Source organism: Eriocheir sinensis, chromosome 6 (assembly GCF_024679095.1).
Source record: "Eriocheir sinensis breed Jianghai 21 chromosome 6, ASM2467909v1, whole genome shotgun sequence".
NCBI lineage: Eukaryota > Metazoa > Arthropoda > Malacostraca > Decapoda > Varunidae > Eriocheir > Eriocheir sinensis.
Window position 1 is genome coordinate 2,362,318 of NC_066514.1, and position 26,677 is coordinate 2,388,994.

General features: G+C 46.5%; 1 protein-coding gene across 2 annotated transcripts in view; it reads right to left on the reverse strand.

Annotated features, from left to right (window-relative positions):
* Positions 1–4,101: 4,101 nt before the first annotated feature.
* LOC126988120 (growth arrest-specific protein 1-like) overlaps positions 4,102–26,677 on the reverse strand; it is a 34,381-nt gene continuing 11,805 nt past the window's right edge. Inside the window, exons 2-6 of one of the 2 annotated variants that reach the window (XR_007741514.1) lie at positions 21,560–21,902; positions 19,823–20,019; positions 16,982–17,308; positions 6,488–7,444; positions 4,102–6,312 (exon numbers count right to left, since the gene is read on the reverse strand). Coding sequence is in view for 1 of the 2 variants with exons in the window: in XM_050845925.1 (XP_050701882.1) it covers positions 7,441–7,444; positions 16,982–17,308; positions 19,823–20,019; positions 21,560–21,895 (864 nt within the window). In the remaining variant the exon portion in view is untranslated. Of the gene's footprint in view, positions 7,445–16,981; positions 17,309–19,822; positions 20,020–21,559; positions 21,903–26,677 lie in introns of both variants that reach the window. The other variant, XM_050845925.1, reaches the window with a different exon arrangement.

The window sequence follows — 26,677 nt, forward strand, 5'->3', positions numbered from 1 at the left end:
GAGGTTCACGGTACAGAGGAAGGGTCACACTACCACCAGGGTCATAGAACTACTCCTGGAAATGCCCACAACTCCTACGAAAGCCCTGTCAAATGTGTGTTTCTTTAGGTTCATGGTACAGAGGAAGGGTCACACTACCACCAGGGTCATAGAACTACTCCTGGAAATGCCCACAACTCCTACGAAAGCCTTGTCAAATATGTGTTTCTACAGGTTCACGGTACAGAGGAAGGGTCACACTACCACCAGGGTCATAGAACTACTCCTGGAAATGCCCACAACTCCTACGAAAGCCTTGTCAAATATGTGTTTCTACAGGTTCATGGTACAGAAGAAGGGTCACACTACCACCAGGGTCATAGAACTACTCCTGGAAATGCCCACAACTCCTACGAAAGCCTTGTCAAATATGTGTTCTTGGGCAACTTTCACATCTTCTTCTCTGCCTTATTAATCCCTGAAGGGGTCGGTCGCTCTTAAATGATGTCGCCAGTAACTTCTGTCACACATCACCTATATATACAGGCAATCAAGTCACTTTCCGGCAGACGACCGAGGGCTTCATGGGCAGACATCCTCGCCGTGTGTGGCAGTGCGTGAGGGCTATAGCGGTGTCCCTGGCTACCGTGAGGCCCACCTAGCATGTTCCTGGAAGCACTGGGCCTGTGAATCAGAAACGCGCCCTCTGATGTAACATACGGAACAGGAACGGCCAATGAAAACAGGCAGTATGTGTGTGTGTGTGTGTGTGTGTGTGTGTGTGTGTGTTAAGTTGTTTTCCTTCAATGGTTGTGTATGGTATAAGTCAGACTCATGTTATCCCACCCCACCTTTCCATGTCACCTTAAGCATTCCTATATCGTTGGAAAATGAACCCCCAACACTTAATCACTTTCCCATTCCTATATCGTTGGTAAATGAACCCCCAACACTTAATCACTTTCAGCATTCCTATATCGTTTATCGTTGGAAAATGCCCCAACACACTATAAAATCTTACCCCATTTCGTTGGAAAATAGGCCTAACACTATAAATCACTTTCCCATTATAAATCACTTTCCCATTCCTATATCGTTGGCTATATCGTTGGTATATCGTTGGAAAATGAACCCCCAACACTATAAATCACTTTCCCATTCCTATATCGTTGGTAAATGAACCCCCAACATTATAAATCACTTTCCCATTCCTATATCGTTGGAAAATAAACCCCCAACACTATAAATCACTTTCCCATTCCTATATCGTTGGAAAATGAACCCCCAACACTATAAATCACTTTCCCATTCCTATATCGTTGGTTGGAAATGAACTTTAACACTATAAAAATCACTTATTCCATATCGTTGGAAAATGAACCCCCAACACTATAAATCACTTTCCCATTCCTATATCGTTGGAAAATGAACCCCCAACACTATAAATCACTTACCCATTCCTATATCGTTGGAAAATGAACCCCCAACACTATAAATCACTTACCCATTCCTATATCGTTGGAAAATGAGCCCCCAACACTATAAATCACTTACCCATTCCTATATCGTTGGAAAATGAACCCCCAACACTTAATCACTTTCAGCATTCCTATATCGTTGGAAAATGAACCCCCAACACTATAAATCACTTTCCCATTCCTATATCGTTGGAAAATGAACCCCCAACACTTAATCACTTTCCCATTCCTATATCGTTGGAAAATGAACCCCCAACACTATAAATCACTTTCAGCATTCCTATATCGTTGGAAAATGAACCCCCAACACTATAAATCACTTTCCCATTCCTATATCGTTGGTAAATGAACCCCCAACATTATAAATCACTTTCCCATTCCTATATCGTTGGAAAATGAACCCCCAACACTATAAATCACTTTCCCATTCCTATATCGTTGGTAAATGAACCCCGAACACTATAAATCACTTTCCCATTCCTATATCGTTGGTAAATGAACCCCCAACACTATAAATCACTTTCCCATTCCTATATCGTTGGAAAATGAACCCCCAACACTATAAATCACTTTCCCATTCCTATATCGTTGGTAAATGAACCCCCAACACTATAAATCACTTTCCCATTCCTATATCGTTGGAAAATGAACCCCCAACACTATAAATCACTTTCCCATTCCTATATCGTTGGAAAATGAACCCCCAACACTATAAATCACTTTCCCATTCCTATATCGTTGGAAAATGAACCCCCAACACTATAAATCACTTTCATCATTCCTATATCGTTGGAAAATGAACCACCAACACTATAAATCACTTTCAGCATTCCTATATCGTTGGAAAATGAACCCCCAACACTATAAATCACTTTCCCATTCCTATATCGTTGGAAAATGAACCCCCAACACTATAAATCACTTTCATCATTCCTATATCGTTGGAAAATGAACCCCCAACACTTAATCACTTTCCCATTCCTATATCGTTGGAAAATGAACCCCCAACACTATAAATCACTTTACCATTCCTATATCGTTGGAAAATGAACCCCCAACACTTAATCACTTTCAGCATTCCTATATCGTTGAAAAATGAACCGCTAATTAACACTATATGATCGCTCTAACGGGAGACTTTGAAGGCGTGAGAGAAACTGTTATAACCTCAAGCTGAAGGGCAGACAGGCAGACAGGCAGACAGGCAGACAGGCAAAGAATAGTGAAACTCTACCCTGGTCGCTCTACCCACATTCCCTTTCCATCTGTTACACGCATTTTAACATGTTTATACGCAACCTACAAACTTTTTGGACCCTCTCAAGATGCCCAAGCGGAATGCCAAAAACCCTGAAAAAGTGGGTATTTTGATGGAACGTTGGGCAGCTGGGACGTTATGTTCAACTCAGGGCAGTTTTCACAGTCGTTATGTTTGTTTCGATCGTTAGCAATGGCTACATCCCAGCACCCACGTCCACCAAAGCCTAACCTATTATTATTATTATTATTATTATTATTATTATTATTATCATTATTATTATTTGAGATCACCAGCCTTGATGTCATATTCTTAAAACATTTCAACGCCCCATCACACATATTTTGACAAGGCTTTCATAGGAGTTTTAGGCATTTCCAGGGGTAGTTTTATGCCCCTTCTGGTAGTGTGACCCTTCTTCTGTACCCTGAGCGTAATAAAACACACATTGGAACCTGACTGATATCCTGATAGCTGATGTGAGCAGTTGACTTTTATGTGTGTGTGTGTGTCAGAGCGAGAGAGAGAGAGAGAGAGAGAGAGAGAGTGAGAGAGAGAGCAGGGGCAGGTCAGCTTCCCACCACAAACTACGGGTCTCCTCTATAATTAGGCAACCACACACACACACACACACACACACACACACACAGATACACAGACTGTCTCTCCTTAGCTTCGGGTCTCAAAGGGTAACTTCACATCTATAATAACTTGTGTTTCATCAGAGTCCTCGAGGTTGGGTGTTTTGTATCCTCTCCACGAATAGTGATTTTCCCCGCCCCAAGTCACTATTTACGAACTACGAACCAGTATGGAGTATAGCGGTCCTCGGTGAAGGGTATGTGGGGGTCTTCGGTACAGGGAGGTGTGTGGGAGGATGCAGGGATGTGTCTGGGAGTCTTCGGTACAGGGAGATGTGTGGGAGGGTGCAGGGATGTGTCTGGGAGTCTTCGGTGCAGGGAGATGTGTGGGAGGGTGCAGGGATGTGTCTGGGAGTCTTCGGTGCAGGGAGGTGTGTGGGAGGGTGCAGGGATGTGTCTGGGAGTCTTCGGTGCAGGGAGGTGTGTGGGAGGGTGCAGGGATGTGTCTGGGAGTCTTCGGTGCAGGGAGGTGTGTGGGAGGGTGCAGGGATGTGTCTGGGAGTCTTCGGTACAGGGAGATGTGTGGGAGGGTGCAGGGATGTGTCTGGGAGTCTTCGGTACAGGGAGGTGTGTGGGAGGGTGCAGGGATGTGTCTGGGAGTCTTCGGTACAGGGAGGTGTGTGTGTGTGCTAACCACTGCACCACGAAGCCCCCTAACGAACAAAGTAACTGTGATAGCGGCCTTAAGATGCGGTCCCTGTCTCCAGTATCGTAAAGTCAAGGACGGTGTAAGGAAAGTCTCGGGTAGAAAAACTATTTATTGCACATATATACAACAGATCTTGGGCTTCGGGAGGGTACGGGCAGGGGTGGGGAACTCCGACACACACACACACACACACACACACACACACACACACACATACACAAACACACACAAACAAACGCCTTTTTAATCCATTAGTTTGCAATGGAATGTAATCAATTATATTTTTTTTTCTAAACGTTTGCATGTATCGTGTTCTGAAGTACGACTGCAGGAGATGGAGGAGAGAGGATATATATATAATACAGCGAGGTGGATTACATGAACGGATGGATCAGTGGGGAAGATAGGCTTAGATGGCATAGGAGAAAGGAGACTATGGTAAAGGGCTTAGATGGCATAGGAGAAAGGAGACTATGGTAAAGGGCTTAGATGGCATAGGAGAAAGGAGACTATGGTAAAGGGCTTAGATGGCATAGGAGAAAGGAGACTATGGTAAAGGGCTTAGATGGCATAGGAGAAATGAGACTATGGTAAAGGGCTTAGATGGCATAGGAGAAATGAGACTATGGTAAAGGGCTTAGATGGCATAGGAGAAATGAGACTATGGTAAAGGGCTTAGATGGCATAGGAGAAATGAGACTATGGTAAAGGGCTTAGATGGCATAGGAGAAAGGAGACTATGGTAAAGGGCTTAGATGGCATAGGAGAAAGGAGACTATGGTAAAGGGCTTAGATGGCGTAGGAGAAAGGAAATTGTGGGATACATGAGGATGGCAGGCAGCGGCGAAGATGTTAAGTACTGCTACAGGAGATTAAGGACAGGAATTATGGCGAGTCGCACTACAGAAATGGGGGATGGACAAGGGTAGGCGGTGGCTGAGTGGTAGCGTGCTGGGCCCACATTCACTTGGGTTCGAATCCCCACGCTACCACCTGGGATTTTTCAGTCACCGCCGAGTGGCTTAAAACTACCCACATGCTGTCCTGAAGACCACCCATCAACCCGGACTCTAGAGGAAACCGTCCAAGTGAATCAAGGAGGAGTTCCGGGGGGCAGCATGAGCCAATGCAAGATGGCGCCACTATAAACACTTGCCTGCGCCATGATGGGCTAGGGGCCGAACACCATCCAGGCCCCTCAAGACGTAAAATAAATAAAAAATAAATAAAAATCGTACATACAGTGGTTAGCTATTCCCATGGACTTATTTTACAGGTAAGGAATCAGCATAATTGACAAAAGAGAGGAGTGAAGGAGTCAGTTCAAGGCCTTAGACATACTGAATGGGAAATAGGAAACAGGAAATTCAACCCACCCTCCCAAACCTACAACCTCAGATGAGTCGAGTACAACATGCCAGATTATCGTACTCACCCGCTAATATTTCCCGACTTCCTGCCCCAAAACGGTCTCCTGGGCTCCGATAACGAAACGCATTTATAGTTATCGTTAAAAGAGTTAGATTCTGATGTTTCTTAGCAATAGTTAGGCGTCAGAAACCGGTAGATACTATGCTCTGAGTACGACAATCTGGCAGCGGGGTGTAGCGGGCTATCCTGCAGTGTATGATAACCTCCATTTTTTCTGTTTTTGCGCTGCCTCTGAACTGCCTTCGTTACTGCACAAAAAAATGGGAGCGCCTCTAGACCATGACGCCCGCCCTCCATCATCCCCAGTTACTTGTTCTAATTTCTCTATCACTCAGGAAAAACGTGAATAGAAAGTGATATTGGGGTGCAGGCAAGGAGACTCGGGTTCAGCTTCAAATCCTGCCCGTCAATACAAGCTGCCAATATTCAGTCAAACCAGACAAGCCTTTCCCTCACTCCCCACGTGAAGGCTCTGATATAGGAGTTCCGTGTCCCTCCCACCGCCTGGTATCTGGGTATCTGTCTCTGAAGGGGCGAGCGAAGTGGGCCGTCTATCGCTATACCCAGCACTGTGGCCCCACCTCTCCGTAGTCTTCAACATATCGGCATCATAGTTCCCCCGTTTGAAAAGCCTCTAGTTGAAGTTCCCGTCATTTTCATGGAAGTTGGAAAGTTTGGTTTAGTCGGCGCAACATCTGTGGTCATATGCCGGAGAGAGACGGAAGGGGAAGGAATTATAGGAGAAGGGAACAGTTGGAAAGTTTCGTTTAGTCGGCGCAACATCTGTGGTCATATGCCGGAGAGAGACAGAAGGGGAAGGAATCATAGGAGAAGGGAACAGACCCCAGGAGACGGGACACAACCCCCGATTAATACCTGGTACCCATTCACTGCTGGGTGGACAGGGGCGTAGGGTATCGGAAAAGGAAAAGTTGGAAAGTTTCGTTTAGTCGGCGCAACATCAGTGGTCATATGCCGGAGACAGAAGGGGAAGGAATTATAGGAGAAGGGAACAGACCCCAGGAGACGGGACACAACCCCCGATTAATACCTGGTACCCATTCACTGCTGGGTGGACAGGGGCGTAGGGTATCGGAAAAGCCGCCCAAATTTTTCCACTCCGCCCGGTAATCGAACCCAGGCTCTCTTGGTTATGAGCCGAGTGTGCTAACCACTGCACCACGAAGCCACCAAGGATTTTCATGAGCTGCTTCGTGAACCTAGTGAAAGTTTTACACGATTTCGCCCCATGAACGGGAAAGCCATCCATGAAAACTCGGTTACTCTTCACTGTGGGCTTTGAAATAGTAAAGGATGAGAGCCCGATACTTCAGATTATGGCCCGACTCACTACAGGGACGGTCACGGTCAAATCACGGTTCATTCACGATCATGTCACGTACTATCACATGTATTTCCGTCCTCTGAGGTCACACAAGCACTCGTCTTCAGCCCCCACCAGCCGAGAGGGAGAAATGACCCTGGTGGTGATGGTGGTGGTGTATGGTGGAGCCTGAATGCTGCCCGATACTTAAGATTATGGCCCGATTCCAGGGACGGTCACGGTCAAGCCACGGTTAATTCACGATCCGGTCACGGTTCATTCACGACCTGGTCACGTACTGTCACATGTATTTCCGTCCTCTGAGGTCAAACAAGCACTCGTCTTCAGCCTCCACCAGCCGAGAGGGAGAAATGACTCTGGTGGTGATGGTGGTGGTGATGGTGGAGCCCGATTATGGCCCGATTCACACATGCAGCAGGGACGGTCACGGTCAAGCCACGGTTCATTCACGATCCGGTCACGTATCATCACATGTATTTCCGCCCTCTGAGGTCAAACAAGCACTCGTCTTCAGCCTCCACCAGCCGAGAGGTAGAAATGACCTTGGTGGTGATGGTGGCGGTGCATGGCAGAGCGTGGGACTGTGGTGTATACTGGTGGTGGTTGTGGTGGTGAAGGACATCCCTCTACCCTCCGCCTCACTCCCTCCTCCACCACGGTTACCTGTAATGACAAAAGGGAATGGGTGAGTGCGTGCGTACGTGCTTGAGGGGAAGAAAATTGAGGGTGCCATTCTATACTTTTCCCCCCCTCTGTATTTTTCCTCGCTTTTCTCAGTATACGATTAAATTTTATTGTTTTTTAGTAAGTATGTAAGAGAGAGAGAGAGAGAGAGAGAGAGAGAGAGAGAGAGAGAGAGAGAGGACACCCTACCCCTCTTGTATCCCCACCCCTGTATTAATAAATATTTGATTTTGAATTTGAATTAGGGAACGTGGATAATTCATGGATATGGAGGTTAGGTGGGGTTAGGATTACAGGAGCTGCCTTGTATAGACCTACCAGCCTCTTGCGGACTTCTAATGTTCTTGTGTGTGTGTGAGGGGAGGAGGGAGAGTAGATAGGCCTATATGAATTCAAAGACAGGGAGGTTAGGTGGGGTTAGGATTACAAAAGCTGCCTTGTATAGACCTACCAGCCTCTTGCAGACTCCTTGTGTGTGTGTGTGTGTGTGTGTGTGTGTGTGTGTGTATGTGAGGGAAGGAAGGAGAGAGTACTTAAATTCATGGATAGGGAGGTTAGGTGGGGTTAGGATTACAGAAGCTGCGTTGTATAGACCTACCAGCCTCTTGCAGACTCCTTGTGTGTGTGTGTGTGTGTGTGTGTGTGATAGGTGTCGTGTGCTCCAATTTCCTTCTCTTCTCTCTCCGTCTCCTCCCTACTCCTCCTCCTCCTCTCCTCCTCCCGTCTCCTCGCTGACCCACCCTCCCTCCCCCTTCCCTCCCACCCCTCCCCGTCCCGCGGTCCTAAACAAGACATCAAGCTTCTCTTTCAGTACAGAAGGTGAAAGACGCCCCGACCCCTCAGGCAGTGCGGTAGAATGGGGCAATTTCTCCTCCTCCTCCTCCGCCTCCTCCTCCTCCTCCTTCACCTGGTCAGAATGGAGACGTTGCCATACACCTCCATATTTTTTATCTCGTTATAAGTAGGAAATAAAAAAAACTCAATAGTGTGTGTGTGTGTGTGTGTGTGTGTGTGTGTGTGTGTGTGTGTGTGTGTTTCGTGATCATTCGTGCTATCCTTTCCGTGTGTGTGTGTGTGTGTGTGTGTGTGTGTGTGTGTGTGTGTGTGTGTGTGTTTCGTGATCATTCGTGCTATCCTTTGCGTGTGTGTGTGTGTGTGTGTGTATGTGTGTGTGTGTGTGTGTGTGTGTGTGTGTGTGTGTGTGCGCCTGGAGGCTTGTTTAGCTAGGTCATGTTATGGAGTTTAATGACTGGGCGCCTCTCTCTCTCTCTCTCTCTCTCTCTCTCTCTCTCTCTCTCTCTCTCTCTCTCTCTCTCTCTCTCTCTCACACCATGGGGTCTGTGTGGTCTGATTTTCTACGTAAATCTATGTAAATCTCTCTCTCTCTCTCTCTCTCTCTCTCTCTCTCTCTCTCTCTCTCTCTCTCTCAAAATCACTGAACCGTACAAGGAACAGAAGGTGGGGGGGGAGGGGAAGGGAGGTAAGGGATGGGGGGAGGTGGAGGGAAGGGGAAGGGCAGGGGTAGAGTGAGGGGGAAGGGGAGGGTGGGGGGAGGTGAGAGGGAAGGGGGAGGTGAGGGGAAGGGAGGGGAAAGGTGGTGGGCGGGGAGGGGGAGGTGAAGGAAGGGTTAAAATTCCAGGGGGCAAAAAATGCGTCACAGATGGGAAAAAATGCGTCACAGATGGAAAAAATGCGTCACAGATGGGAAAAATGCGTTACAGATGGGAAAAATGCGTCACAGATGGGAAAAATGCGTTACAGATGGGAAAAATGCGTCACAGATCGAAAAAATTCGTCACAGATGGGAAAAAATGCGTCACAGATGGGAAAAATGCGTCACAGATGGAAAAAATGCGTCACAGATGGGAAAAATGCGTTACAGATGGGAAAAATGCGTTACAGATGGGAAAAATGCGTTACAGATGGGAAAATGCGTCACAGATGGGAAAAATGCGTCACAGATGGAAAAAATGCGTCACAGATGGAAAAAATGCGTCACAGATTGGAAAAAATGCGTCACAGATTGGAAAAATGCGTCACAGATGGGAAAAAATGCGTCACAGATTGGAAAAAAATGCGTCACAGATGGGAAAAAATGCGTCACAGATGGGAAAAAATGCGTCACAGATTGAAAAAATGCGTCACAGATGGAAAAAAATGCGTCACAGATGGGGAAAAATGCGTCACAGATGGGAAAAAATGCGTCACAGATGGAAAAAATGCGTCACAGATGGGTAAAAATGCGTCACAGATGGGAAAAATGCGTCACAGATGGAAAAAATGCGTCACAGATTGGAAAAAATGCGTCACAGATTGGAAAAAATGCGTCACAGATGGAAAAAATGCGTCACAGATGGAAAAAATGCGTCACAGATTGGAAAAAATGCGTCACAGATGGGAAAAATGCGTCACAGATTGGAAAAAATGCGTCACAGATGAGAAAAAATGCGTCACAGATTGGAGAAAAATGCGTCACAGATGGGAAAAATGCGTCACAGATGAGAAAAAATGCGTCACAGATCGAAAAAATGCGTCACAGATTGGAAAAAATGCGTCACAGATTGGAAAAATGCGTCACAGATTGGTAAAAATGCGTCACAGATGGGAAAAATGCGTCACAGATTGGAAAAATGCGTCACAGATTGGAAAAATGCATCACAGATTGGAAAAATGCGTCACAGATCGAAAAAATGCGTCACAGATGGGAAAAAATGCGTCACAGATGGGAAAAATGCGTCACAGATTGAAAAAAATGCGTCAGATTGGGAAAAATGCGTCACAGATTGGAAAAAACGCGTCACAGATTGGGAAAAATGCGTCACAGATTGGGAAAAATGCGTCACAGATTGGGAAAAATGCGTCACAGATTGGGAAAAATGCGTCACAGATTGGAAAAAATGCGTCACAGATGGGAAAAAATGCGTCACAGATCGAAAAAATGCGTCACAGATTGGAAAAAACGCGTCACAGATTAGAAAAATGCGTCACCGATTGGAAATAATGCGTAACAGATTGGAAAAAATGCGTCACAGATTGGAAAAAATGCGTCACAGATGGGAAAAATGCGTCACAGATCGAAAAAATGCGTCACAGATTGGAAAAAATGCGTCACAGATTGAAAAAATGCGTCACAGATGGGAAAAATGCGTCACAGATGGGGAAAAATGCGTTACAGATCGAAAAAATGCGTCACAGATTGGGAAAAAAGCGTCACAGATGAGAAAAATGCGTCACAGATTGGAAAAAATGCGTCACAGATTGGAAAAAATGCGTCACAGATGGGGAAAAATGCGTCACAGATTGGGAAAAATGCGTCACAGATGGGAAAAATGCGTCACAGATTGGGAAAAATGCGTCACAGATCGAAAAAATGCGTCACAGATTGGAAAAATGCGTCACAGATTGGAAAAAATGCGTCACAGATTGGAAAAAATGCGTCACAGATTGGAAAAAATGCGTCACAGATTGGAAAAAATGCGTCACAGATGGGAAAAAATGCGTCACAGATTGGAAAAAATGCGTCACAGATTGGAAAAATGCGTCACAGATGGGAAAAATGCGTCACAGATTGGAAAAAATGCGTCACAGATTGGAAAAAATGCGTCACAGATTGGAAAAATGCGTCACAGATTGGAAAAAATGCGTCACAGATTGGAAAAATGCGTCACAGATGGAAAAAATGCGTCACAGATTGGAAAAAATGCGTCACAGATTGGGAAAAAATGCGTCACAGATGGGGAAAATGCGTCACAGATGGGAAAAATGCGTCACAGATAGGAAAAAATGCGTCACAGATCGAAAAAATGCGTCACAGATCGAAAAAATGCGTCACAGATGGGAAAAATGCGTCACAGATAGGAAAAAATGCGTTACAGATGGGGAAAAATGCGTCACCACCATAATCAACTCCACCATTCTCAACCACTACTATCTCAACCACCACCACCACCACCACCACAACCACCCCTCCACCACAATGCAAAATCACCAAAAACAACAATCTCGACTCCACCAATATAGCCCTCAAATCCACCACCACAACCTCGTACCCTCACCACCACAACCACACAACCCTCAACACCCAACCCGCCACTAGAGGTCAAAGGTGCCTCCCTCGACCCACACATGCGGTTGGATTAGGTCAACAACCCGACTCTACAACCCAACACAGAATAGACTCGAGGTAGCGGTTCGAGCCCCGTCCAAGAACCACACGTGAGGGTCTTCAGCAAATAGAATACAGGGTTGAATAATAGGCCCAGAAGAAGACGAAGAAGAAGAAGAAGAAGAAGAAGAAGAAGAAGAAGAAGAAGAAGAAGAAGAAGAAGAAGAAGAAGAAGAAGAAGAAGAAGAAGAAGAAGAAGAAGACTCACGATAAAAATACCAGAACTAGACTCCTTTTTTTATTTTTTATTTTTTTAATTTGTCCGTCTTTCAAAACACCCATACCAATAAGTTGTAAGGCTTTCGTAGGGGCTGTGTTAGTGTGTCCATGGGTAGTTTTACGAGGCTTCTGCTCCGTGAGAGAGAGAGAGAGAGAGAGAGAGAGAGAGAGAGAGAGAGAGAGAGAGAGAGAGAGAGAGAGAGAGAGTGTGTGTTAGATTATGTTAGGTTAAGTTAGGTTAGGTTGAGAGAGAGAGAGAGAGAGAGAGAGAGAGAGAGAGAGAGAGAGAGAGAGAGAGAGAGAGAGAGAGAGAGAGAGAGAGAGAGAGAGAGAGATTGTGTGTTAGATTATGTTAGGTTAAGTTAGGTTAGGGTTGAGAGAGAGAGAGAGAGAGAGAGAGAGAGAGAGAGAGAGAGAGAGAGAGAGAGAGAGAGAGAGAGAGTATATATAAAAGAAAGGAAAGGAATATGCAAAGAAAACGATTTACAGAACGAAAAAGGAGAAAAAATAAAAAAAATTAATGACAGAAAAGAAAATAAGCAGAAAAAACGTAAGTAATATGAAGAGAAAAAAGGAATAATAATAATAATAATAATAATAATAATAATAATAATAATAATAATAATAATAATAATAATAATAAGAAGAAGAAGAAGAAGAAGAAGAAGAAGAAGAAGAAGAAGAAGAAGAAGGAAAAGAAGAAATAGAAAAAAAAATCACACTAACAAATGCTACAACGAGCCTAATTTTTGTTTATATAAATTTGTCTATCTTTCAAAGCTCCTCTATACCAAAAAGTTCCTCTATCGATCTTGTTTCCACATTTTCTTGATATTAAATAGACTAAATAAGCATGACACGTGACAGCCTTCATGTTATTAAGAGACGAAACAAAATATGTAAAAAAAATAACCTACATTAACGTGTTTTTTCATTTGCATAGCGAAAAAAATTTAACTAGTTTCCACGTTAACATCATCAAGTATAATCTAACACAAACACCATTATTAAAAGGCGTCAAAATTTCCGGCCAACTCGAACGCGGCGGAGTCAGCGTCGCCCAACGTTGCCAAATTGTCGTACTCAGCCTTTTCTGTCTGCTAATTTCCGAACCAAAAGCTGCCTCCTCGACCCCAGCAATTACCTCCATATATATTTATCGTTAAAATGGCTAATTATTGGTGTTTTTTGGCAATAACTATGGCTCAGAAACCGGTACATACGTTTCGTTCCGTCTGTCCAATCGAGATCGTAGATGTGGCACCTGAGTCTTGTGAGTTCATGATTGCGTGAACTTTATATTTTCATTGATATATTTCATTGTGTATGCAAATAAAACTTAATTAAGCCGTCTTATATGAACCGCAGCCCTTTTGCATCGATAATCTACCATACAAGCACACGAAATAACAACTTGTATATAAATCAAACAGTAAAGTTTAATCATACTCGAACGGTTCATAGCCTTTCAGATACCCATATATCATCTCATTCGGGTACATAAAATGATATATATGACTCTGCAAATGTCTATTCATAAGGAATTTTGATGCGTTCCACGTAAATTACATAGATAGACAAATTTTCGAAATAACCAACCATTGAATTCAACACATTATCTACCGTCTATGGCAATGTTATTTCGATTATTACTCGCTATTTAAATGCAGTAAATCATTAAAATACCCCTTATTTGAATGAGAGAGAGAGAGAGAGAGAGAGAGAGAGAGAGAGAGAGAGAGAGAGAGAGAGAGAGAGAGAGAGATTGTGTTAGATTATGTTAGGTTAAGTTAGGTTAGGTTGAGAGAGAGAGAGAGAGAGAGAGAGAGAGAGAGAGAGAGAGAGAGAGAGAGAGAGAGAGAGAGAGAGAGAGAGAGAGAGAGAGAGAGAGAGAGAGAGAGAGAGAGAGAGAGAGAGAGAGAGAGAGAGAGAGAGAGAGAGAGAGAGAGAGAGAGAGAGAGAGAGAGAGAGAGAGAGAGAGAGAGAGAGAGAGAGAGAGAGAGAGAGAGAGAGAGAGAGAGAGATTGTGTGTTAGATTATGTTAGGTTAAGTTAGGTTAGGTTGAGAGAGAGAGAGAGAGAGAGAGAGAGAGAGAGAGAGAGAGAGAGAGAGAGAGAGAGAGAGAGAGAGAGAGATTGTGTGGTTGATGATGCCGGTGATGATGTTGTGGTTCAGCGTTGGGACTGATGATGGTTGGGGAGGTGACCGCGGTGATGGTGTTGATGGTAGTGTGTGTGTGTGTGTGTGTGTGTGTGTGTGTGTGTGTGTGTGTGTGTGTGTGTACCCGCAAAATAACAAATTAAAAATATTTCTAACAAAACATCCATCTGCCGCATTCTTTCCCTCCTTCCTCTCCCTTTCTCTCCCTTTTTTCTCTCCCCTCTCCCCCTCGGAACACCTGCCGCCTCCTCCTTCCCCCCCGTGACATCACCTCCAACATCTGCTTCGACAAAATTACTTTTCGGTGACGCCGCGTGAAGGTAATTATCGCGGGGAAGGTCACGGGGGGAGGAGGGGGGAGGTTAGGGGGGAGGAGGAGGAAGAAGACGGGAAGGAGAATGGAAGAAGTGGATGGGGGAGGGTATAGCAAGGGGGCCGTGGAAGCGGGGAGGGTAGGCAATCAGCTTCCTCGAGGTTAGGTGTTCTGTATCGTTTCCGCCAGTTCTTCTCCCTCCTCAGATTCTGTTGATACAAATAAAGGATTTTGCCCCTCACACACAATGGGTATAGACTGAGAGAGACAGGGAGAAAGAGAGAGGGGAAGGGAGGGGGTAGAACGACCATTAATGATTGCGCCGGTCACACATTACCACGCCTGGGCGAGGAGGAGGGCATGGTTCTTAACCCGTCCGCTGCGATTGGCACGGATTTGGCTTTCACTGGTAGCCTGGTAACATACACTCCCAGGTCTTTCTCTGCCTCTGTGGTGGATAGTGGAGTGTTTCCCATGTGGTATTGGTGTGCTGGATATCCCTTCACTGGTACCCTGGTAACATACACTCCCAGGTCTTTCTCTGCCTCTGTGGTGGATAGTGGAGTGTTTCCCATGTGGTATTGGTGTGCTGGATATCCCTTCACTGGTAGCCTGGTAACATACACTCCCAGGTCTTTCTCTGCCTCTGTGGTGGATAGTGGAGTGTTTCCCATGTGGTATTGGTGTGCTGGATATCCCTCACTGGTAGCCTGGTAATATACACCCAGGTCTTTCTCTGCCTCTGTGGTGGATAGTGGAGTGTTTCCCATGTGGTATTGGTGTGCTGGATATCCCTTCACTGGTAGCCTGGTAACATACACTCCCAGGTCTTTCTCTGCCTCTGTGGTGGATAGTGGAGTGTTTCCCATGTGGTATTGGTATGCTGGATATCCTTCACTGGTAGCCTGGTAACATACACTCCCAGGTCTTTCTCTGCCTCTGTGGTGGATAGTGGAGTGTTTCCCATGTGGTATTGGTGTGCTGGATATCCCTTCACTGGTAGCCTGGTAACATACACTCCCAGGTCTTTCTCTGCCTCTGTGGTGGATAGTGGAGTGTTTCCCATGTGGTATTGGTGTGCTGGATATCCCTTCACTGGTAGCCTGGTAACATACACTCCCAGGTCTTTCTCTGCCTCTGTGGTGGATAGTGGAGTGTTTCCCATGTGGTATTGGTGTGCTGGATATCCCTTCACTGGTAGCCTGGTAACATACACTCCCAGGTCTTTCTCTGCCTCTGTGGTGGATAGTGGAGTGTTTCCCATGTGGTATTGGTGTGCTGGATATCCCCTCCCAAGGTGCATGACTTTACATTTTTCCTCATTGAATTGTAGCAGCCACTTTTTGCTCCACTCCTGTAGCTTGGTGAGGTCTGACTGTAGGAAATCCACAGTGGTTTAAGAGGAAGGGAGGGAGGGAAAGGGAGAGAAAGAGAGGGAGGCATTATCGGACCTTTCCTTCTCTCTCTCTCTCTCTCTCTCTCTCTCTCTCTCTCTCTCTCTCTCTCCCCCGCCGTGCCCTGAGCCGCCACATGCACGGCAACGCTCGTTTTGGGAGGGATTTATAGAAGCTGATGTGTGCGTGCGTGTGTGTGTGTGTGTGTGTGTGTGTGTGTGTGTGTGTGTGTGTGTGTGTGTACAAAATATACCGCGATGCCCTGTCACCAGACCTCCATACCCCTTCTCCTCTGCCACATTCATCTTGCCCACGTGCCCCTACCCCCCCCCCCCACCCCCCACCCCGCACACACACACTTCTCCCCACTGAGAGCCCATTGTGAGCCCCCCTCCCCCCCCTCGCCCCCCGCGCCACACACACACACAGTTCCGTATATATAGTGTCGCCACGTCTCGCCACCCACCTTGAGCCCTGAATAGCCCCGTGTCACCCCCGGCCCGCGTCCCCCCTCGATCCCATTGCCCCGCCCCGCCCCGCTGCCTCGCTTCCTCCTCTCCTCTTCCCGCGCGGATATTCTTCAGGCGCCATAAACTCCTTTCAGCGCTACAATAAACACTCAATCAATTCGCGGAGGTTGTCCCCCCCTACCCCTCCCTCCTCCCCTACAGCACCCCACTCGCGGCCTTATTTAAGAGCCCCCAGTCGCCCGCCACACCTCAACACATATATGGGTCGTATTAAAAGACACATCGCCCCCTAAGAACACATATTTGACAAGGCTTTCGTGGGAGTTGTGGGCATTTCCAGGGGTAGCTTGATGACCCTGGTGGTAGTTTGACCCTTCTTCTGTACCCTGACCCTAAAGAAACACTCATTAGAACCCAATTGACCCCTTCTTTGACCTTTAGAAATAGGTGATGTAGAAGCGAAAGTTTCATAATACCAGCCATAATAGGGTCGTATTTTAAAGCATTTCGTCGCCCAAGTACGCCTATTTGACAAGGCTTTCGTGGGAGTTGTGGGCATTTCCAGGGGTAGCTTGATGACCCTGGTGGTAGTGTGACCCTTCTTCTGTACCCTGACCCTAAAGAAACACTCATTAGAACCCAATTGACCCCTTCTTTGACCTTCAGAAATAGTTGATGTGAGAAATGAAAGTTTTGTAATACCAACACATACTCTCATACACACGATCCCTCCTCTCCCTGCCCCTCCCCTCCCTCCCCTCCCCCCTCCTCTGTGCTCTAAGGTCATCTCCTTACCGTGCCGGCGTCAACAACAGCATCAACATCACAAGCCCCGCCCGCAGGACACGCCCGCAGACGCCATCCACCGCGCCTCTCGCCCCGCTGAGGGAGTGGCAAGCCGCCCCCGATGTCTCCACCTGGTTGGTCCACTCCTCCTCCTCCTCCAGCTCCTCCTCCTCGTCCGCCATCTCGTCCTGGGGGGGGAAGCAGAGCCGCACTGTGTTGTTCTTGATGCCCTCGCAGTCAAAGGGCTCCGTCCCGTCACATTCGCAGGTTGCAAGCTTGGCGGCCTTGGTCTGACGCTGTAGGATAGCCAGGCTGTTGTTGCACCTGAAACTGCACCTGTGGGAGGCAGAACGGGGGAGTCAGGGATTACTGGGGGAAAAGGTTGGAAAGTTTGGTTTAGTCGGCGCAACATCTGTGGTCATATCCCGGAGAGAGACAGAAGGGGAAGGAATTATACAAGGGAACAGACCCCAGGAGACGGGACACAACCCCCGATTAATACCTGGTACACTGCTGGGTGGACAGGGGCGTAGGGTATCGGAAAAGGAAAAGTTGGAAAGTTTCGTTTAGTCGGCGCAACATCTGTGGTCATATCCCGGAGACAGACAGAAGGGGAAGGAATTATAGAAGGGAACAGACCCCAGGAGACGGGACACAACCCCCGATTAATACCTGGTACCCATTCACTGCTGGGTGGACAGGGGCGTAGGGTATCGGAAAAGCCGCCAAAATTTTTCCACTCCGCCCGGGAATCGAACCCGGGCTCTCTCGGTTGTGAGTCGAGTGTGCTAACCACTGCGATATGGTGGACTTCAAGAGGCTTAAGACAGGCAGTTCAAGGAAGGAGTCGTGTGCTGGGAGGTCTTGGGAGGGATGAAGGCTTGCAGGAATAGACAGCTTGAGTTATTACCATGAAAACAGCGGTATAGGACAGCAAGGACAGCAACGATGGACTTCAAGAGGCTCCAGACGGTCAGTTCGAGGAGACTAAGGTCCATTATGAGATTAAACTCCATATTATCAAACCCTTCGGAGCCTCAGCACATCTATTTCAAAAGCCTCGCGGATGTTGTCAGGGTCTCCATCGGCGGTTTCATGACCCTGGTGATAGTTTTGCAAGGCTTCCGCGCTATGAACGGGGGACACTCTTGACAACCCCATGTAGCTCCTCTATGGCCTTAAAAAATAGATTGGTATTCTTACGCAAAAAGGAGATCAATCGAGTTCTCATGTGTGTGTGTTTTTAGGCTCACGGTACAGAAGAAGGGTCGAACTACCAACAGGGTCATTAAACTACCCCTGGAAATGTCTCAAACTCCTATTAAAACCGTATGCTTGTATGCTGAAATGTTAAGTATATTGCCCATAGCCTGAACAAGAACCCGAATCGTTTAATAATACCCGTCTAATTCCCTACTACCTCAAACTACCAACAGGGCCATTAAACTACCCCTGGAAATGTCTCAAACTCCTATTAAAACCGTGTGATTGTATGCTGAAATGTTAAGTATATACCCCATAGTCTGAACAAGAACCCGAATCGTTTAATAATACCCGTCTAATTCCCTACCTCAAACTACCAACAGGGTCATGAAACTACCCCTGGAAATGTCTAAAACTTCTATTAAAACCGTGTGCTTGGATGCTGAAATGTCTATATAGCCCATGATCTCAACAAGAACCCGAATCGTTTAATAATACCCGTCTAATTCCCTACCTCAAACTACCAACAGGGTCGTTAAACTACCCCTGGAAATGTCTCAAACTCCTATTAAAACCGTGTGTGCTTGTATGCTGAAATGTTAAGTATATTGCCCATAGTCTGAACAAGAACCCGAATCGTTTAATAATACCCGTCTAATTCCCTACCTCAAACTACCAACAGGGTCATAAAACTACCCCTGGAAATGTCTCAAACTCCTACAAAAACCGTGTGTGCTTGTATGCTGAAATGTTAAGTATATTGCCCATGATCTCAACAAGTACCCGAATCGTTTAATAATACCCGTCTAATTCCCTACCTCAAACTACCAACAGGGTCATGAAACTACCCCTGGAAATGTCTCAAACTCCTACGAAAACCGTGTGCTTGTATGCTGAAATGTCTATATAGCCCATGATCTGAACAAGAACCCGAATCGTTTAATAATACCCGTCTAATTCCCTACCTCAAACTACCAACAGGGTCATAAAACTACCCCTGGAAATGTCTAAAACTCCTATAAAAACCGTGTGTGCTTGGACGCTGAAATAGCCCATAGCGTTTAATAATACCCGTCTAATTCCCTACCTCAAACTACCAACAGGGTCATAAAACTACCCCTGGAAATGTCTCAAACTTCTATTAAAACCATGTGTGCTTGTATGCTGAAATGTTAAGTATATACCCCATAGTCTGAACAAGAACCCGAATCGTTTAATAATACCCGTCTAATACCCTACCTCAAACTACCAACAGGGTCATGAAACTACCCCTGGAAATGTCTAAAACTCCTACAAAAACCGCGTGTGCTTGGATGCTGAAATAGCCCATAGCGTTTAATAATACCCGTCTAATTCCCTACCTCAAACTACCAACAGGGTCATAAAACTACCCCTGGAAATGTCTCAAACTCCTACAAAAACCGTGTGCTTGGATGCTGAAATAGCCCATAGCGTTTAATAATACCCGTCTAATTCCCTACCTCAAACTACCAACAGGGTCATAAAACTACCCCTGGAAATGTCTCAAACTCCTACAAAAACCGTGTGTGCTTGGATGCTGAAATAGCCCATAGCGTTTAATAATACCCGTCTAATTCCTTACTACCTCAACCTCCCCCTTGCACACCACCACCCCAGCCCACTCACCCTTTGCCCAGGAACATTCTTCGGCAGAACCGGTCGTAGAAGGTGATGGCGGCGGCACAGAGGGTATCCGCGGAGCATATCCAGTGCGCCACGCTGCAAGTCACCACCGTGGAGTTGGAGTTTGCTCTTAGCACCTCCTGACGGCAGACCTCGACGCGTTCCTTGCTCTCCCGGCAGTAGTCATCGCTACAGATACACTGAAGAGGGATAGAAAGGAAGGGAGTGGTTAGGGAAAGGTATTTAGAGGAGTGCGGTGATGTGCCTCAAGACCGTTAGTAACCGCGATAACATTACAGCCAGAGTGAATAGGGGGGTTAGGGAAGAGGAGAGAGAGAGAGAGAGAGAGAGAGAGAGAGAGAGAGAGAGAGAGAGAGAGAGAGAGAGAGAGACACAGAGACACAGACACAGAGAGACATAGACACAGACACATAGAGAGACACAGACACAGACACACAGAGAGAGACAGACACAGACACACACAGAGAGAGAGAGAGAGAGAGAGAGAGAGAGAGAGAGAGAGAGAGAGAGAGAGAGAGAGAGAGAGAGAGAGAGAGAGAGAGAGAGAGAGAGAAACGTGGGAAAACCGACATTAATGATAAGTTGAAATACATGATCGATACATGAAAATTTGTTAAGATAATGACCCTGAGAGAGAGAGAGAGAGAGAGAGAGAGAGAGAGAGAGAGAGAGAGAGAGAGAGAAACGTGGGAAAACCGAGATTAATGATAAGTTGAAATACATGATCGATACATGAAAATTTGTTAAGATAGTGACCCTGAGAGAGTTTCATGGTGCTCCCAACACATGTATTAATGGCTGTATAATCACATTCTGCCCTTCCTGGGGGTTGGGATGGCAAGCTCCTCCCTTCTCCCTTGTTAAGTTTACCTGCAACACTAAACTAGCAATCAGTCAATCATCTCAATCAATCTCTCCCGGTGTTATCATGTAGCAACACACGAGGCCTTCCAGAGAGACACCAAACACTCTTGAAAGGGGCACATAGGCTTGGGGCAGCGAGTGATTGTCAACCATTCAATCCTTGGCAGTTTCTTGACTCAAATACCAAACCTCAAGTGTCCAAACGACCAAGCGACCGGTCTGCTAAATGTCTCTCTGGTCTTTTGTCAGTTCGGGTGAATTTAATGTCCCTCTGTTAAAATTTTCGTCGACCAAACAACTGTCCATCTGTCCAGCCACGACACGCATGATTTTCTAGACGTCGTATTAGTATATATGAACATTTTGTGGATGATTTGAATTCCTTGACCCGTTTTTCAAGGAGTGGTTAGTTGGCCTTGTTGAATTTTTTAAGTAACTATTTTTACGACAAAGTTTGTACTATGTTGCCTGGAGTTTCTGAAAATCCAACACTTCTAAATAAATGTGAACTGTTCATTTTGACAAGTGGATAGGTTTGGTTTAAGGAATCTAAACTCCTCCCTGTGTTTACCCCCCACCAAGCCTATCCACTTCTAAATAACTCCGTCCGGGAAATGGAATTAAAAACCGAACCTAGCCACATAACTGTTAATAAATATACTAATAGGACATTTAAAACCTCTCTCTCTCTCTCTCTCTCTCTCTCTCTCTCTCTCTCTCTCTCTCTCTCTCTCTCTCTCTCTCTCACACACACACACACACACTCACGTCCATAAGCTCGTGTCCCTCTCTCTCTCTCTCTCTCTCTCTCTCTCTCTCTCTCTCTCTCTCTCTCACACACACACACACACTCACGTCCATCAGCTCGTGTCCTTCCTCCGTGGACGTGAGGGCGATGAGGCTGTTCCTGCAGTATGGGTCACACTCCGCGCTGCGCCCCGCTATCAGGTCCGCGCAGCCCAGCATGTAATTCTGCAGCGCCATGCCACAGCCCGCCCGCAGCGCGCACTTGATGTTCGCATCCTCGCAGCTGATGGGCTTAGAGGCGGGCGTGGGCATGGATGTCTGCGGTGGACTGGTAACGGGCGGGTTCTGGTCCCTGCCGTCCGCCGCCACGCCCGCTGTAGCCATCACCCACGCCACCACCCATGGCCATGCTGCCCCCAATGCCCCCGCTGCCGCCTGCCGCATCGCGAATCTGAGGGGAGGAACAGGAGACACGGCGTTATAATGGTGTGTTTGTGCGCGCGCATGGATACACACACACACACACACACACACACACACACACACACAAACGGTTTACATTGGCACAGCAAGCAGGCAACCACATCATCCCCACTTAACGTCCCCACGGCAGTCTTCTCCACCCCGGGAACAGAGTGCATGGGCGCCTACTTCATCATAAGGGTCACACTATTTTGCATTCCTGTACGGGGGCTTCGTGGTGCAGTGGTTAGCACACTCGGCTCACAACCACAACGAGAAACACATCATTTCTCATTCCCCTTCCCTCCGAAAGTAAAAAAAAGAAAATAATAATAATAATAATAATAATAATAATAATAATAATAATCTTAAGGGTTCTTTTTTCTTTATTCCGACTACTCAGGAAGATGTTCATTACGCATAACTTAATTAACTTTTTTTTTACAACGAAGGAGACAGCTCAAGGGCACAAAAAAAGGAAACTATAATATAAAAAAGCCCGCTACTCGCTGCTCCTATAAAAAAGAATCCAAAGAGGTGGCCGAAAGAGAGGTCAGTTTCGGGAGGAGAGGTGTCCTGATACCCTCCTCTTGAAAGAGTTCAAGTCGTAGGCAGGAGGAAATACAGATGAAGATTGTTCCAGAGTTTACCAGCGTGAGGGATGAAAGAGTGAAGATGCTGGTTAACTCTTGCATAAGGGGTTTGGACAGTATAGGGATGAAAGAGTAAAGATGCTGGTTGACTCTTGCATAAGGGGTTTGGATAGTATAGGGATGAAAGAGTGAAGATGCTGGTTAACTCTTGCATAAGGGGTTTGGACAGTATAGGGATGAAAGAGTGAAGATGCTGGTTAACTCTTGCATAAGGGGTTTGGACAGTATAGGGATGAAAGAGTGAAGATGCTGGTTAACTCTGGCATAAGGGGTTTGGACAGTATAGGGATGAAAGAGTGAAGATGCTGGTTAACTCTTGCATAAGGGGTTTGGACAGTATAGGGATGAAAGAGTGAAGATGCTGGTTAACTCTTGCATTAGGGGTTTGGACAGTATAGGGATGAAAGAGTGAAGATGCTGGTTAACTCTTGCATAAGGGGTTTGGACAGTATAGGGATGAAAGAGTGAAGATGCTGGTTAACTCTTGCATAAGGGGTTTGGACAGTATAGGGATGAAAGAGTGAAGATGCTGGTTAACTCCTGCATAAGGGGTTTGGACAGTATAGGGATGAAAGAGTGAAGATGCTGGTTAACTCTTGCATAAGGGGTTTGGACAGTATAGGGATGAAAGAGTGAAGATGCTGGTTAACTCTTGCATAAGGGGTTTGGACAGTATAGGGATGAAAGAGTGAAGATGCTGGTTGACTCCTGCATAAGGAGGCGGTGGCTGAGTCGTCAGAGTAACGGCCTCGTGTTCAGGAGGACGTGAGTTCAATCTCTTGCACCAAGGGGTTTTCAGCCGCCGAGTGGCTTAAAACTACCCACATGCTGTCCAGAAGACCACCCATCAACCCGGACTCTAGATTCTAGGACTAAAGATGAGCTCCGGGAGGGCAGCATGAGCCAATGCAAGATGGCGCCACTATAAACACTCGCCTGCGCCAGAACGGGCTGGGCCGACCATCAGGACCCACCGGAAAGAAGCCTTGGACCGACCATCAGGATCCACCAAAAAAAAAAAAAAAGCTAAGGGGTTTGGACAGTATAGGGATGAAAGAGTGAAGATGCTGGTTGACTCCTGCATAAGGGGTTTGGACAGTATAGGGATGAAAGAGTGAAGATGCTGGTTAACTCTTGCATAAGGGGTTTGGACAGTATAGGGATGAAAGAGTGAAGATGCTGGTTAACTCTTGCATAAGGGTTTGGACAGTATAGGGATGAAAGAGTGAAGATGCTGGTTAACTCTTGCATAAGGGGTTTGGACAGTATAGGGATGAAAGAGTGAAGATGCTGGTTAACTCTTGCATAAGGGGTTTGGACAGTATAGGGATGAAAGAGTGAAGATGCTGGTTAACTCTTGCATAAGGGTTTGGACAGTATAGGGATGAAAGAGTGAAGATGCTGGTTAACTCTTGCATAAGGGGTTTGGACAGTATAGGGATGAAAGAGTGAAGATGCTGGTTAACTCTTGCATAAGGGGTTTGGACAGTATAGGGATGAAAGAGTGAAGATGCTGGTTAACTCTTGCATAAGGGGTTTGGACAGTATAGGGATGAAAGAGTGAAGATGCTGGTTAACTCTTGCATAAGGGGTTTGGACAGTATAGGGATGAAAGAGTGAAGATGCTGGTTAACTCTTGCATAAGGGGTTTGGACAGTATAGGGATGAAAGAGTGAAGATGCTGGTTAACTCTTGCATAAGGGGTTTGGACAGTATAGGGATGAAAGAGTGAAGATGCTGGTTGACTCCTGCATAAGGGGTTTGGACAGTATAGGGATGAAAGAGTGAAGATGCTGGTTAACTCTTGCATAAGGGGTTTGGACAGTATAGGGATGAAAGAGTGAAGATGCTGGTTGACTCCTGCATAAGGGGTTTGGACAGTATAGGGATAGATTACATTTGGAGTACGGTTCGTTTCATCGTCTCCAGCCCAGGGCGAGGTGGTGGCGGTGCTGGTGAGGGGCAGTGAGGCTCCGTGAACCCCTCGTGTTGACATTCGTAGCGGCGGAAGGAGGCGTAACTAATCCCGTTGCTCTCGCTGCTTAATTGATCTGTATTACATTACGGGATTTCAGTTTCCTTTTAGTGGTTTTCTCTCTCTCTCTCTCTCTCTCTCTCTCTCTCTCTCTCTCTCTCTCTCTCTCTCTCTCTCTCTCTCTCTCTCTGGTGATTTTTTTGTATTTTTTCCTTTTTCTTTCATTTTATCTACGTTTTGCATCTCTCTCTCTCTCTCTCTCTCTCTCTCTCTCTCTGGTGATTTTTTTGTATTTTTTCCTTTTTCTTTCATTTTATCTACGTTTTGCATCTCTCTCTCTCTCTCTCTCTCTCTCTCTCTCTCTCTCTCTCTCTCTCTCTCTCTCTCTCTCTCTCTCTCTCTCTCTCTCTCTCTCTCTCTCTCACTGTCCTGCCTGGGGGTTGGGATGGCAAGCTCCTCCCTTCTCCTTTGTTGTTTACTTGCAAAAATAAACTATCAATCAGTCAACCAATCAATCAATCTCTCTCTCTCTCTCTCTCTCTCTCTCTCTCTCTCGGCGGCGGCAGCGAGGACCGTCGTGTTGGTCTTGGCGGCGGGGAGGACGCCACCGACGCAGTGTTATTGGGCTGTATTATGATGGCGACAATGATGTTCACAATGGCTGCGGTGGAGGTGGTGGAGGTGGTGGGGTGGAGGAGATCGGTGGTGGAGGCGCCTTCCGTGTGGGGGCCGCGTGGAGCAACACAGCGTTGTCTTATTTTAAGGAGAGAAGGTTGTGTGACTCGGCCCGCGGCGGTGCATGGGTGGTCTGATCAGCGTTCGTCACACGGGTCTTGGCGCGTGGAGACATCATGACCCTCTCACACACACACACACACACACACACACCTGCACTGTTTTGTTAGCACGGCGGGAGGCGCCACACCGAAGTATTTATTCCCCTGTCACACGGGAGGGCCAACCAGTCAGCACTTACACTGGACTGAGTTGATCTTGCGACCCATACGTCGTAAAACTTGCACTAAAGGGCAGAGGATAGACATAACTCGAAAAGTAGACGTTGGCGACGGAAATGAGGTTGGAAAGTTGGAAAGTTTGGTTTAGTCGGTGCAACATCTGTGGTCATATGCCGGAGAGAGACAGAAGGGGAAGGAAGGAAAGTTTGGTTTAGTCGGCGCAACATCTGTGGTCATATGCCGGAGAGAGACAGAAGGGGAAGGAAGGAAAGTTTGGTTTAGTCGGCGCAACATCTGTGGTCATATGCCGGAGAGAGACAGAAGGGGAAGGAAGGAAAGTTTAGTTTAGTAGGCGCAAACATCTGTGGTCACATGCCAGAGAGACAGAAGGGAATGAAGGAAAGTTTGGTTTAGTCGGCGCAACATCTGTGGTCATATGCAGGAGAGAGACAGAAGGGGAAGGAAGGAAAGTTTGGTTTAGTCGGCGCAACATCTGTGGTCATATGCCGGAGAGAGACAGAAGGGGAAGGAAGGAAAGTTTGGTTTAGTCGGCGCAACATCTGTGGTCATATGCCGGAGAGACAGAAGGGGAAGGAATTATAGGAGAAGGGAACAGACCCCAGGAGACGGGACACAACCCCCGATTAATACCTGGTACCCATTCACTGCTGGGTGGACAGGGGCGTAGGGTATCGGAAAAGCCGCCCAAATTTTTCCACTCCGCCCGGGAATCGAACCCAGGCTCTCTCGATTGTGAGCCGGGTGTGCTAACCACTGCACCACGAAGCCCCCCCCTCCACACACACACACATCATCTCTATCCTTCCTTCCTTCTCTTTTTTTCTCCCTTTCTTCCTCAATTTCCTTCATTTGTTTAATTCTTCTTTATTACCTAACACACACACACACACACACACACACACACACACACACACACACACACAAACACACACACACACACTAGCGAACAAAGACGTTTCCAAGTGTTTGCCGTTCTATATATGATGTCAGGGCACAGTGCATCTTATTCAGGCAATTAAGGGTTCTGATTCTATCTATCCCTGGCTCTACATCACGTCAGGGTGCTCCATACTGCCCCGGCAAAGATTTGAATTCTATCATCTTGACACCTGGTTTTCTGTCTAAGGTGAGCTTCTGTTCCGGTAATGGTTCTAAATCT